Here is a 15,529-nt window from a genome sequence, read left to right on the forward strand (position 1 = left end):
TGTTACTTGAAATTTTGAGTTTATTCGATGTTGACATGAATTAACATGATAATAATGGTCCATAATAGCCCTTTTTGTAGTCAGACCGCGCCGTGCAAGTTTTAGACAATTAATGACTTGCCACTGGGTATAATTACTTACTTAGTTGTATTTTAATCCTCGTAGTCTTACAACTATACAGGTTGGTATCTGTATCTGGGTATATTATTGACTACAAAAATATAATAATAACCGTTTTTAAACGTGTTGAGGAAAAACTTCTGAGGAATACAAAAGACCCAAAAGGGGGCACTAATACATTGCAAAAAAAGTCGGCTAGACTTCTTTGGCTATAAGGAAGGTGTAAGAGAACAGTTTCTTGAACACAGACTAATACACTATATTCACTTCTTATTTAAGCTGTCATTTGCGGATTCATACAGTAGATTAAGTTCTCTTAACGGACACTCTCGTATATAGCGAATAGCTCTACTTACGACCGCCATCACAAAATCCCGTTTCAACTCCCACACAAACTCTGGATTTTTACATTCCCGTAGGCGGCCGCGGACACTTAAAGGGTTTACCGGCGAATTAGATGTTAGCTTTGATTTAAAGCTCTCCTAAGCAGACACTCGAAAGAAATCTTATCCGCCTCTGAATGTTGTTTTTTTTTTTTTTTCATATCATGTCCACAGTCATATGGCTGTTTGTCACTGTTATGAATCATTCTTATATATCCGTTTCAGAGTTACCGTTTTTTCACATACTCGTCCGGTTACACTTGAAAATACAAACTGAATTGTATGCTTTTAGCTAAATTATAACTAGGCAAGAACATCAGCGTAACCATACACTAAAAAACAGCTCTTTGCTATTACCAGTGTTAATTTGTAGCTGGGAGGAGCTTCCGTAAGCGGCCTTTACACCACTTTTAAAGTGGCTGAATTCCACTTGCATAACTATGCTGTATATGAGATTCATTCTTGTAAGCGGCCAGACCCAGTTAAGGACACCTTTTTCTCGTCCCGAGGGCGCCCTCGTACGAGAGCTTCCACTGTATTACAATTTTAGGATTTCTCTTACAGTTTAACAAATTTTTTCTTAACGAGGCACAGTCGAACCTACGTGCGACCACCCAACTTAAGTGACCACTTCCCAATAAGCGATCACTTATTCAACACACCAAATATTATCCAGTCAAAGCGCTTGTAGTTGGAACCTCCTGTAAACGAACACATCCGCATCCGGTAAACGACCGCGACCACTTTTTACGATGACAGTCTGATTGAGAATTTTCCATGATGCAATGGTCTGATCTCTGCGTTCCCTGTATGTCCTAAGCTACTCGGAGTATGAGAGGAACTTTAGAAACAAATTAGATTTATCTATAGTATATTGTAACTTAAAAATTGCATGCAGTACATTCACTCCAAAAAGTAGATGTGTCCGCACTTTTCCTCGTTAAAGACCTCCTGCAGTACGGCTGGGCACTAAACTGGTTTTGGTGCCCAAGAGTACGCAAAAAGGCCCTTCCGAGATCGATGTCTAGGACGAGAAAATTGACCTTACCTGGGTAGGGTGAGAAACTTGAAATCGAAGTATTACAGTTGAAGTATCTCTCGGAGGGAATGTGGGAAGGGTGTTAAACATATGGAAGAGGTTGTTTGAGAAAAATATCTAACTCAATGTGAAAGTGTGGTGTATTTTGAATTCTACTTGGGAACATTAGTGCCACAGTTAGGCTTTATAAGACCCCCAAAAGACCGTGCGAAATAAAAAAATTCACTGTTTATGACAGTCAAATCTGGTGCCAGCAGGGAAGGCAATTGGACACTCCCCCGGGTAGAAGGGATTCCAGTATGAAAAAAATGGAATTCTTGTCGCAGGCCAATCTGGACGTGTCTCACGCTTTTTATTTGTCTCTTTGAACTGGTCTGCACCGACATCCGGCTTCACTTCGCTGCTATTTCACGTGCAACTAAAATAGAAAAAATAGTTCTTTCCAAAACACGAAGACAAAACGACTTCTATCTCCGAGTTTGAGAAGACATGGGATCATTTATAATCATGGTCTGAATAAAGTTGCCAATAGATTTGGAATTCTAAATTATTTATCACCATACAATAACAATAAAATAATCTCAGAGAATGTCATTTTGTTCACTGAACTCTGGCTCCTGGCGCCTGGTTCCTGACTCCCGATACGATGTTTCCGTGTGGTGGCAACCGCTGCTTAAAAGTGCGGGCTCCATTTAATGTCAAAGATGTCGGACGTTTGCAACTTGTGAATTGAGTTACAACAGTGGCAGAAATAATTCTTTCAATGGGTTAAGAATAGGCTTTTTACCTTGCGTATTGTTTTGTCCTAAAACAACTTGATTTGGATTTTGGTGCGTAAACTGATGGCTAAGGAATTTTAGTCGTACAGCGAGTCACGACGCTGAACTACGCTGAACTGGACATCGAAGGTGGCATGCAGAACAAATCAAAGCGGCCACAAACTAGCAGTTGAGACATCTAAGAGATACGTATATGGATTTTATTGATCGTTTATATTGTTTTTAGGGCGAAATTGTTAAAGTAAGTAGAACTGTGAATTAAATCTTTGTATGTTGTTTTTACTTGAAAAGATCGCGTATATAGCTATCAAAAATCATCGTTAGCGTTTCTTGCACAACAATTTTTATGATTTTACCCTTATTAATGTTAAATCATTGTCTGATGAGTTTTTTTGTTCGATTTCTCCTCATTCAAAGGCAAACACACGTATATTGTGAGGGCCTGAATTTTGATGAAATATGCAAAAGTCGTTCAGTCACATGAACAGTTTATGTCAACACATGGAAGAAAGTGAATTGCCCAAACTTTTTATGATCTTTTTCTCAACTTAAGTGATGGCTTTAACTACTCATGCAAAAGTTATAAAGATAAGCGGTTGCTCATCAGAGATATTTGGGAATAAAATACCCTGATTTACGTCTTACTCAAAACTTGGAAATGATGACCCAACTTAAGGGGGCTAAGAGGGGGAAATCGAATCGGCGACTTTAAACAGTTTATTGTGCTTAAAGTCTTATGATGTCAGATTATCTCTCAGTGCATTTAAGTTCCAGGTGGCTTTTCTGTTTGTTGCACTGGCATCGTAAAGTTAGCTAATTAATTATGCATAAACGGGCAAAATGGCGATTTTTACAGGGGGAGCCCGGATCTCCCAGGGAATTTAATATTTTGACCTGACATTCTGTCACATAAGCTAACTCCTGATACCTAACATTTGTACCAAGTTTGAGCGAAATCGGTGATTTGAGCATTATCACCCCCTGCCTGGTTCTGCCTGGTTTTCTCATGGACACACTCTTAAGGAGCCTGGTCCCAAGCTATTAATTACTGAACAATAAAAGGAAGTCAAAGACAGACCTGCACGACTCCCAATGTGGTTTTTGTGGTTGCGTCGCATTATCAAATGCCTTCGAGTTACATTTTTGCTCTTACAAGCATGTCTTTCAGAGATTTACCTCTTTTGAAGGATATGATCGGAGGTCTTCTAAAAATTGTTTTCAGCAGAGGCTGATTTTCTATTCGGCTCCAGTTTGCCATCAATGTCTTTTAAAGATCTTGTACCGCTGGGGTGATATGTTGTAACGAAATGAAAGAGTCTCTTTTTACTTTTTTGCATTTGTTTTAGCGCCGATTGTCTTTGGTCAAAGTTGACCTCTGACAACGATCTTTCTATATTTTGTATAGGGTACCCGCGTGCTTCGAGGCGTTGTTTAAAGTTCGCAAGACACTCATCAAATGTCGTTTTTGAAGAGTTTGTTCTAAGTAATCTTTTTTAATGAAGCCTCTTTTTACCCCCGGAGGGTGGCACGAGGTAAAGTGTGTGCATTAAAAGGTTTCAGTGGGCTTATAGTGGGTTTAAATGGATTGGTCACCAAAAGGTATTACCGACGGTGTCATTATAATGCGAAAAATGTCCCACACAAAGGCAACCGCTGGGTTGGATATGAAAAGTTCCACTTAGATCATTATTGCTACCGGATAACTTGATTGCTTAAATCATAGGATCGTAATATCATAAATATTATAAGACAACAAGTTTTTTCGACGTTGTAAAGCTATTGCGTATATTAAAAAAAAACATATCAAAAAACACTTAGATATCAAAGGTGCAGTTCTTTAACAAACAAATGACAACTGACTGTGCTAAAAACAATTTCCTTTGCGTAGAAAAAAAAATTATACAGCCGGCCACTCCAAAAAAATGATGACCCTTCGTAGAAGACCCGGAACTGTGAGGTGGCCTTTCTGCTATTTTTAAAGGTCTATTTATGTTACTCAACTGCGTAAACTGCGTTCCACCGTCGTTTCAGCAAGAATACTGTAACGACAGCAGTAATATGGCTAGCTTTTAATGTAACCTGGCCGCAATTTCATTAAAAACCAATATTCTTTGCAGCACAAGTTGCGGACTGGCCGTCCCTGTGCATAAGCGCCATCTAGTCTCAAGGGACTGTCCCTGCCAGCTAAGTCTTATTGGTAAGTAGTCATTTCAGTTTTTGCTTTTTTCAGACTTAAGAAAATCTAGAATTATAAGACATGTAGGCATTATGAAATCAAATGGAAAGACCAATCGATCGTCACAAAGGCAAAATTGAACATGGCCAAGCTACATAACTTCCGGTGTATCGGGATGAGCCGCACAGATCAGTGCGTCTGTAGCTCTTGATCTCTCTCTTTTTTTCAGTTATTCTGTTTTAAACTGTTTTTAAACAAGTTAGAATTTATTACTACTCGCCTTTTTTTGTTTACGGCGCCACTGTGACATGACTGCAAAAGCGACTTAAAAGGACGAATGGACTAAGGAAGTAATTCGACTAAAAATTCAGTGGTTAAAGTACTCAGTCAATATAACTAACGTTACTGCGTTCAAGCATGTTGGATCCACATCTGCGTGAATTTTAAGAGCCGAATTTATCGAACGTATTGTTGATGACAACCCCTAAAGAATGTTTTTTCTTTTTTGTTTTCAAAATTATTTATCTTTAGAAGCGGTCCCTTTTTCCCTCCTGGAACATGTTTATCGACTGATGGTTGCTATAGTTAAGAGATGCGAAGTCATAAGTAGCGTCAAGTTCAATAATTTTTTGATTGTTTATATTGTCCCTGTGTAAATCTATGTGTATTTTATTTGCAAATAACAGCTTACAGAACATTAATCACCTTTGAAAGGTGCCAACAATACAGGCAAGGGAAATCATGGAGGATTTACAACTCGACTTCTCAGGTAAAAAATCCTTTTGTATATTTGTATGGGAATAGTGCAACGAGCTGACTGCTCGGCCTCTGAAGAAATTGCCTCATGCAGATTCCGGAATCCGGGAAATTTCCGCTGGTGGAATCCGGAATCCGGAATCCAAGTTCCAGTGACTAAGAATTCGGAATCCAGTAGCTCCGGAATCCACAACGTGGAATTCAGAATATAATCCAAGACTGTCTTGGATCGCCTTACACTGGAGTGAAAGAAATGTTCACGTTCTTGATTGGTTTACAGAACAGGAATCTTTTCCTTATTATCTTCGCTTGACATTTTTAGCCTAACTAATTATCTAATAATATATATGTTATTCAGCGGCTGGGAGGTCCGTATTGGGAGAAACTGTGCCCGAGGTTTTGAGTACCGCCCGAGGGCACAGTTTCTCCCATTAAGTACCGACCTAGGCCGGTGAAAAGCATTTTTATTTTTTTCGTACTGAGATTTAAAAGTTTCAAAAAAATTTTACTTCACTCTCCAACCTATATGTGTTGAAGTAGGGCGAGTTCGTTGATGAAGCGTGCGATCGATTGCAAACCAAAACAAAACATTGCAACACGATTTTTAGCTCGGTAATTTATATTATGGCACTTTATACTGCTCTCTTTTAGAATAAAGAAAGGATTTTGTGTCTTGCTAGACAATTCAGGCTAAGTGTCAAACAAGGATAAAAGAATTGACGAGCTTGATATTAAAAGCCCCAGGAAAAAAAAGCAAGGATTTTCTTCGGCTTAATAAATTCAAAAATTGCTTAAGATAATTAGTTCAATCGAGCAGGATGAAAACTGCACAAAGGACCTAATTGCACCTACCAGTTTAAAGGTTTTGAATTGAATTCGAATAAAAGAAGGCGATTTGAGTAACAAGTTATTGAAAGAAATGAAAACTACGGTAATGGACTGCTGAAAAATTGATTCGTGTTGTTTATTTAAGATTGGAAGCTAAATGCAATCATTGACAACAACCTTTTCTGATAAGTAGAAAACTAGTGAGGCAAAATTCAATGAAAAAAGATACAATGTAGATTCATACAGGAAAAATGGAAAACAAAACTACAAACAGAGCAAACATGTCCAATAAACGGTGCATAAAAGCAAGATTGCAGAACTTACAGCGCGGTTATAAAGCTAGTGAAGCGACTTCACGAGCCACCTGTTTTGCCTTCTTTAGCGATTTTCGTGGCTGACTTGCTTGATTCTCCATTCAGATTTTTTGTCTGAATACCAAAATTCAATTTTCCCTAACTAATGCTAATAACAATGTAAGTTTTAAGAGAAAAATGGTTTGAAAATGACGGTTTTTTCTCGTTCACAAACAACAAACAAACTTGTAAATGAAACTGCCAACGATTCCGCCCGGGTTAAGGGGGGTTAGCGGGCAAGATCGTAAAATGCCGCCTGCTCTCGCAACCACTCAGATTGCAGGATATGGAGGATTCCGCCCGCTCGCAAGCTTAGAAAAAAATAAATTATAAAATTTACTGTAGCTCTTTCATTGATTTTGCCTCTCAGTTTACTTCGTTATTATAATTTTTTGAGGGAGCCTATTCCTTTTAATCCTGGTGGTTTCCTTTGGGCTTCCTCGCCATTAGCTTTTTAATATTTAGAACTTCTTCTGCTTTGCATATCTTATGGCAAAGCCATAAACTTGACTCTTAAACTTGACACCTATGTCATAAGGTTTAAGCTGCGATGGCGAATTGAGCATTGACGCAAATCTAGAGCTTAAACCTTGGTGGTGTTGTATTGGCACAACCTGGCGTCCAACTTCAAGGCACATCTCAGGCTCGACCGAACCTTGATGGTGTTGTATTGGCACAGCCTGGCGTCCCACTTCAAGGAAATTCTCAGGCTCTACCGAACTTTGGTGGTGTTGTGTTGGCACAGTCTGGCGTCCCACTTCATACAGCACCACCTACTGGTCAACAATCAGTCCAAGTTTCTACTACATCATATACCAATGTAAGACTATGTCTTAACACCATTGTAACGTTTTTTAATGCGCCAACAGGCAAAAAAATAAAGATTATCACAAGCTGGAGAAATAAGGTACTCTTTCCCAATCTTCATCGAAATGTCGATGCACTGATGACACACGCTTCTTGTATTATTTGGCCTTAATGTTTTTACTTGCGGCCGGAGTAAACATCGGCTAACCGCCGTAAAAAAGTATAAGGCTTGAACAGTAGTTACATCTCACCTACCATGAAGTTAAAAAATAGGGAGGGATATTCTTTTTTAAAAAAAGGTACCTAGTTGTACCAATCTTTTCATTTTTCACGGAATCTACTCGGAGTAAAAACTTTATTTTCATTAAAAGCACACGAATTTAACTGATTTTGATAAATATCCCTCTGACTCGCGTGGTATTTTTCGCGTCTTTGCGTTAAACTTCCTAACAGATATTTTTTCTTAAATCAAAAGCTCATTGATTATGTTCAAACCTTAATGGATCTTAATGATAGATAGCACAGTGATAAAACAATGTTTAATTTTTGTACTTTGCTTTGTGGCAATTATGATAGCACGGTTACCAAGTTCAGCCGCCTCCGTACCATGCCCCACCTGTCACCCTTCAGCAGCCTCCTTACAGTGGTGCAGCAACTATAATTACTACACCAAATAGGCCACCTGTGCCACAAGTGACTCACATGCATAATGGTTTACCTTTGCAAACAGCTCAGCTTGCACAAATGCAGCAGGTATTATACAGTTTTATATAATCGTTGACGGGGCGCGGTTATGTGTGATGTGTTTCGAAGTTCGAATTCGCATGGAGGTTCAGAGTTTTTTCCTTTGTATCTTGCAAGTAAAATCTCCTCCCCAGAATCTGAGATCACTTTTTTCCAACAGAAATTAAAAGGTGCTGGCTTCACTACAAGAGTTGAAGCTTTGTTGGCTATATTGTCACTGGTGTCATAATAAACGGGTTAACGAATAAGAATTAAGCTAGTTGTTTTAACAGCAGAAAACTTGCTTGTATTAATCTAATCACATACACTACTAATATTTACTTCTGTATATCTAAATTTAGAGACCTGTTGTAGTGGCTCCGGCTCCTCCTTCAAACTGGATGGCACTTTCTATTTTTTCTGTCATATTTTGTACGCTACCACTTGGAATAGTAGCCTTTGTGTTTTCTTATCTGGTAAGATAATTTCGGCCATCGTTAGTTTGCATTTGCCTACCGGTCTGTTTACTTATGAGCTACAGCTTATCTTAATCCTAACCCTCGTAAGTTTGGGAATACAGGAGGTGTGAGAGTGAATCTGTTGTAATTTTCTCATTTCGTAGGCAAATAGTATCTTCAAAAAACTGTAGTGGTGTTCACCAGAAAGTAAAGCTCAGCAGTAGAAATCGCAAATAGTCAATAAGGACATTGCGTCAAAATCAGAAGAAAAACTTAACCCTGATACCTTACTGGCTATTGCCTCATTAACAGATATTATATTTCCTCATGGTAGACTTGTTTCTACTAATTCTGGGAGAAGAATTACCTCTTAAACAAGGATCAAGTAGTGGATACGGGCTCTCTTACTGTTCTTGTGCTCCCCTGGCCACGTTAGATCCTCTGTGTATCCCAGCGGACGCGTACACGTATTTCCAATACAGTCATCATTTCCAACAATTTAGAAAATTTATATACAATTTTAAATTATTCTTTACCCTGAACTGACACTCCTTTTATCTTAAGTTGCGCTAAAAAAATAATAAATTCATTCAGCAAGCTGTACACATGAATTTAATCCGCTAACAATTGTATGTAAAAAGTTCAAGACTGATTAAACTTTAGCGTCCAAAAAGTTTATTATCAAATTTGTCCATTTTTTACTCACATAATCTTTTTTCACGTTTGGTTTCAGGTCAACGAGTCACTCAAAAGAGGAGATCACCAAGGAGCACTCAGAAACTCAAACATTGCTAAGTGTCTAAATGTGCTTGCCATAATAAGCGGTTTACCTTTGTGCATATTTATTTTTTATGCAATATTTTATCTTATGTAGAAGCTAAATTGGGGCTCAGTAATAAAGGAATACGGAGCATTGAGACATCACATGGCAAAACATAGACTGGAAATTCAATCCCCCTGCTGCAGGTCTGGGAAAGACAAATGCGGACGGGCACGTCGAATTCTTGATACTCTATTACGTGAACACTGAAGTCGTATAGATTATGAATCCTTACAGACCCTTATGTGTGAAGTTGAATCTATCATCAACTCAAGACCTCTGACTGTTATCTCCAGCGATGTTAAGGACCCTTACCCTCTATCACCAAACCAGATCCTGACAATGAAGACATGCTTTGTCCTGCCACCGCCTGGCAAGTTCCAACGCAGTGACGTCTACAATCGCCGACGTTGGCGTCGTGTTCAGTACCTCTGCAACCTGTTTTGGTCGCGATGGAAACGGGATTACGTACCAACGCTTCAGGAGAGGGCCAAGTAGAACAAAGTAAAGGGCAACCTGAAGGTCGACGACGTCGTTCTAGTTAGAGATGAAAACGCACCTCGCAATGTTTGGCCTATGAGCGTGGTAACCAGAGTAGAGCCAGATTCTAAAGGTCTCGTCAGAAGTGTCGTCCTTAGAAAGCACACAACAGAGCTGCATATACCGGTTAACAAGCTAATCCTTTTGCTGACCGCAGAGGAACGGATGGATGCTACTCAAGACACGGAAGAAGTTGCTTACAATTTTACACAGACAGTAAACAAATGAACATTATTTGAACATTTAATGCATGATAAAGTTTAAGCTACAAACTGAATTTATGTTTTAGTTAAACTGTCTGCTTAGTTTTCTGTATATATCCTGATTTTCATAGTGTTAAACAACTTGTAGTGTTTAAGAGACCGGGAATGTTACTGCCAAATATTTTCTGGTTTTTAGTATTTCCTTTCGAACCATTTGTAGTTTCTTTTGCGTTATTATCTTATAGTATTTGTGGTTTTTGCCATGGATATACTTGCCTACGTATGATTTACAAACAAAGAAATCTATCATCCTTTGTATTAGTTAGCATTGTCAAACGTGCTCAGAAAACTTTTTCAGTTCTAGTCAAAGTGTCATCGTGTTAAGATCAAAGTAAGGCTCAACGTCAACGCTGTGAAATCCCTAACGCGGACACAGAAGTAAGTTTTTTCACTTTGTGCATGTTACGTTTTATAAAGCCTTTTTTTTGCATCGTATTCATGAAATTCAAAGTTTGTTTTTGTAGTTTTAAAAGGTATTTTCTGGTTAATCTAACTATACCTTTCGCTGTATTTATTTCTTACTTTTCGAAACCGCTTTGTAAACCGCTTTCTTCGTCTACACCGCCTATTCACCGCTTTGCCACGCATCGCTTCTTTTTAACATCTTTAACGTCTCATCGCTTCGCTTCAATAAAGTTCATTATTGCAGCGAAAGTTCGATTCTTCGAAGCTCGTCAAGAATTTTCTGTCCTAACGTGGGATTAAACCATCGTGTTGTGAATAACGTTCAGCGCTCACAGCCAATATTCCTTGCGGCACAAGTTGCGGACTGGCCGTCCTTGTGCATAAGCGCCATCTAGTCTCAAGAAGGCATTGTGAAATCAAATGGAAAGACCAATCGATCGCCACAAAGGCAACATTGAATATGGCCAAGCTACATAACGGCTGGTGTATCGGGATGAGCCGCACAGATCAGTGCTTCTGTAGCTCTTGATCTTTCTAGTTTTCCAGTTATTCTGTTTTTAAACAAGTTAAAATTTATTACTACTCGCCTTTTTTTGTTTACGGCGCCACTGGGACATGACTGCAAAAGCAGCTTAAAAGGACGAATGGACTAAGGAAGTAATTCGACTAAAAATTCAGTGGTTAAAGTACTCAGTCAATATAACTAACGTTACTGCGTTCAAGCATGTTGGATCCATATCTGCGTGAATTTTAAGAGCCAAATTTATCGAACGTACTGTTGATAACAACCCCTAAAAATTTTTGTTTTTGTTTTTTTTTTCCTTGTTTTTTTTTCAAAATTATTGATTTTTAAAAGCGGTCCCTTTTTTCGTCTTGGCACATGTTTGTCGACTGATGGTTAGCGTCAAGTCATTTGTAGCAGAAACCACAGAGTTTTTCGAATTTTTGTTGAAAATAATGTTTAAAGCTTTTTTAAAAAATAGAAAAATGGTTTATGTTTGCAGAAAAGATAATAATGCTTGTCATGTGACCTACCGTGAATCTTCTCCAGTATTAAGCCCCCTAGGACGCTTATTTATTTCAAGCATGTTTACGGGGGTGGGGTGGGGGCTTAATAGACGGAGGGACTTATTTAATTAAGCGAAGATGGCGGTATCAATTCTCCATAAAAAAAATCTACAAGGCATGATTTTGGAGGTCACGCAGCAGAAGATCAAAAACATAGTTAATTTCTTCCCATAAAAAAGGGGGGCCTTCATAAGCCTGGGAAGAAAGTGGATGAAATGGTAGAACGCAGTTTCCGTCAATGAGGCAGAGGGGGCAACTCAAAGCTGAGACACAGGCATGGCAATCTAAAGGCGCTATGCGGAAACATTAAAGAGAATGAGGCATAAAACAAGCACTTGCACTATATGTACAAGTTCAATACTTTTTTATTGTTGATATTGTCCCTGTGTAAATCTATGTGTCAGTAGTTTATTTGCAAATAACAGCTTACAGAATATTAATCACCTTTGAAGGGTGCCAGTGATACAGGCAAGGTAAATCATGGAGGATTTGCAACTCGACTTCTCAGGTAACAAGAGCTAACAGGTTTTTTTGTATATTTGTATGGAAATAGTGCAGCGAATTGACTGATCGGCCTCTGAAGAAATTGCCTCGTGCAAGGTAATGCAGATTCCGGAATCCGGGAAATTTTTGCTTGTGGAATCCGGATCCGGAATCCCGCAAACAATTGTAATCCAGAATCCAAGTTCCACTGACAAAGAATTCGGAATCCAGTAGCTCCGGAATCCACAACGTGGAATTCAGAATATAATCCAAGACTGTCTTGGATCGCCTTACATGGGGGCAAAAGAAATGTTTCTAATTCGTAAACGGAATAGGGATCTTTTCCTTATTATCTTCGCTTGACATTTTTTCGCCGAACTAATTCTCTAATAATATGTTTTAATATTTACTGTAGATCTTTCATTGATTTTACGGCATGTATACCTCTCAGTTTACTTCGTTATAATAATTATTTGAAGGAGCCTATTCCTTTTAAGCATGGTGGTTTCCTTTGGGCCTCCTCGCCATTAGCTTGTAAAATATTAAGAACTTCTTCTGCCTCGCACGTCTTATCGCAAAACAATAAACTTAACTCTTGAACTTGAAACCTATGTCATAAGGTTTAAGCTGCGATGGCGGATTAAGCATTGACGCAAATCTAGAGCTTAACCTGGGAGGCGACACTGGTGGAATTGATTTGGGTCAGATTCAGTTTCCTAATCGACAAGCAAGGCAGATACTGTCTGGAACTTCTCAGGCTCGACCGAACCTTGGTGGTGTTGTGTTGGGACAACCTGGCGTCCAACTTCAAGGCACATCTCAAGCTCGACCGAACCTTGGTGGTGTTGTATTGGCACAGCCTGGCGTCCCACTTCAAGGAAATTCTCAGGCTCGACCGAACTTTGGTGGTGTTGTGTTGGCACAGTCTGGCGTCCCACTTCATACAGCACCACCTACTGGTCAACAATCAGTCCAAGTTTCTTCTACGTCATATACCAATGTAAGACTATGTCTTAACACCATTGTAACGTTTTTTAATGCGCCAACAGGCAAAAAGAAATAAAAATTATCACAAGCTGGAGAAATAAGGTACTCTTTCCCAATGTTCATCGAAATGTCGATGCACTGATGACATACGCTTCTTATATTATTTGGCCTTAATGTTTTTACTTGGGGCCGGAGTAAACATCGGCGCAACCGCTGTAAAAAGTAGAAGGCGTGACCAGTAGTTACATCTCACCTACCATGAAGTTAAAAAATAGGGAGGGATATTCTTTAAAAAAAGGTACTTAGTTGTGCCAATTTTTTTCATTTTTCTCGGAATCTACTCAGAGTAAAAAGTTTCTTTTCATCAAAAGCACACGAATAAACTGATCTCGCGTGGTATTTTGTTTTCTCTGCTTTTGCGTTAAACTTCCTAACAGATATGTTTTCTTAAATCAAAAGCTCATTGATTATGTTCAAACCTTAATGGATCTTAATGATAGATTGCACAGTGATAAAACAGTGTTTAATTTTTGTGCTTTGCTTTGTGGCGATTATGATAGCACGGTTACCAAGATCAACCGCCGCCGTACCATGCCCCACCTGTCACCGTTCAGCAGCCTCCTTACAGTGGTGCAGCAACTATAATTACTACACCAAATCGGCCACCTGTGCCACAAGTGACACACATGCATAATGGTTTACCTGTGCAGACAGCTCAGCTTGCACAAATGCAGCAGGTATTTTACAGTTTTATATAATCATTGACGTGGCGCGGTTATGTGATGTGTTTCGAAGTTCGAATTCGGTTTCTTTGTATCTCGCAAGTAGAATCTCCTCCCCAGAATCTGAGAACACTTTTCTCCAACAGAAATTAAAAGGTGCTGGCTTCACTACAAGAGTTGAAACTTGGTTGACGATTTGTCACTGGTATCGTAATAAACGGCTTAACGAATAAGAATGTAAAGCTGTTTTAACAGCAGATAACTTGCTTGTATAAATCTAATCACGTACACTACTAATATTTACTTCTGTATATCTAAATTTAGAGACCTGTTGTAGTGGCTCCGGCTCCTTCAATTTGGATGGCACTATCTATTTTTTCTGTCATATTTTGTATGCCACTTGGAATAATAGCCTTTGTGTTTTCTTATCTGGTAAGATAATTTCGGCCATTGTTACTTTGCATTTGCCTACCGGTCTGTTTAGTTATGACCTACGACTAATCCTAACCCTAACCCTCGTAAGTTTTATTTTTTTCATGTCGTAGGCAAATAGTATTTTTAGGAAATTGTAGTGGTGTTCACCAGAAAGTAAAGCTCAGCAGCAGAAATCGCAAAAAGGAGCAAGAAGTTGGTACAGGCTCTCTTACTGATCTTGTGCTCCCCTGGCCATGTTAGATCCTCTGCGTATCCCAGAGGACGCGTACACGTATTTCCAATGTAGTCATCATTTCCAGCAAATTAGAAAACTAATGTACAATTTTTAAATTATTCTTTACCCTGAACTGACACTCCTTTCATATTAAGTTACGCTAAAAAAGTAATAAATTCATTATAGCAACCTATACACGATGAATTGAATCCGCTAACAATTGTGTGTAAACTGATTAAACTTTACTATCAAATGTGTCTAGTTTTTCTCACATAATCTTTGTTTCACGTTCGGTTTTAGGTCAACGAGTCACTCAAAAGAGGAGATCACCAAGAAGCAGTCAGAAACTCAAACGCTGCTATGTGGCTAAATGTGCTTGCCATAATAACCGGTTTACCTTTGTGGATATTTATTTTTTATGCAGTATATTAGCTTATATGGAAGCTAAATTGGGGCTCAGTTTTAAAGGAATACAGAACATTGAGACATGACATGGTCATTTATAGACCACAAGTTAATTAGTTCTTTTTGTGACTGTTAAGTCTTCCCCTCTCTAAAGAACAACTCCACCCAACTTCATAGACCACGTTATTATTTTTTCTTTTTTCTTTAATTTTCTATGTCCATTAGCCTTAGTCTTGATGCAGGAAGCTAGAGAAATAAGGGGAAGCTCTGTAACGATACTTAATATTTCGCAATCAAAAATGGGCTAAAGCAATGAATAAAGGGGCGGGAACCAGGAATGCACGGTATGGGAGGCGGGCGGCGCTACTTGGACATAAATGTTTTTGCTTTTGTAGCTTTTCTGCTGCTTTTGTCCTCGTTCTTTCGGAAATTGGCGCTCAGATTGGATATCAAAAGGACTATAGACTTCTTGGTCTTCAATTAGCAACAAAGAGATACATACACTCGTTGGCTGTCCTAAAGTGAGCTCTAAATTCCGCTAACTACTCCGACAAGAACCCTCATTTTTGCTGCTTAAAACGGCCTGATTAAGAATTTGCAATAGCATTGTCCTTGCGGTCTAAAGTGGCCAGAATTCTTGGGAAAAATATCCAGATTTATCCTTGAGACACGTCACAAATCGATAAAATGCTTTTGTCCGCGATGACACCCATGCCTTTTGAACGACTTGTGACCTCAAAGCCATTACGAGCATCTTAACCCATA

The 15,529-nt window shown here is 38.9% G+C and overlaps 2 protein-coding genes across 2 annotated transcripts; both read left to right on the plus strand.

The window, feature by feature from the left end:
• Window positions 1–6,172: 6,172 nt before the first annotated feature.
• LOC140933117 (uncharacterized) lies at window positions 6,173–15,524 on the plus strand. Its single transcript, XM_073382634.1, has 4 exons — window positions 6,173–6,184; window positions 7,015–7,254; window positions 8,327–8,440; window positions 14,660–15,524. The coding sequence occupies exons 1-4, from the start codon at window positions 6,173–6,175 to the stop codon at window positions 14,789–14,791; spliced, it is 498 nt and encodes a 165-aa protein (XP_073238735.1). The 3' UTR covers window positions 14,792–15,524.
• On the plus strand, window positions 11,971–13,746 carry LOC140932779 (uncharacterized). Its single transcript, XM_073382291.1, has 3 exons — window positions 11,971–12,026; window positions 12,622–13,001; window positions 13,549–13,746. The coding sequence occupies exons 1-3, from the start codon at window positions 11,999–12,001 to the stop codon at window positions 13,744–13,746; spliced, it is 606 nt and encodes a 201-aa protein (XP_073238392.1). The 5' UTR covers window positions 11,971–11,998.
• Window positions 15,525–15,529: the final 5 nt, after the last annotated feature.

The sequence above is a fragment of the Porites lutea genome, chromosome 4 (assembly GCF_958299795.1).
Source record: "Porites lutea chromosome 4, jaPorLute2.1, whole genome shotgun sequence".
NCBI classification, from domain to species: domain Eukaryota; kingdom Metazoa; phylum Cnidaria; class Anthozoa; order Scleractinia; family Poritidae; genus Porites; species Porites lutea.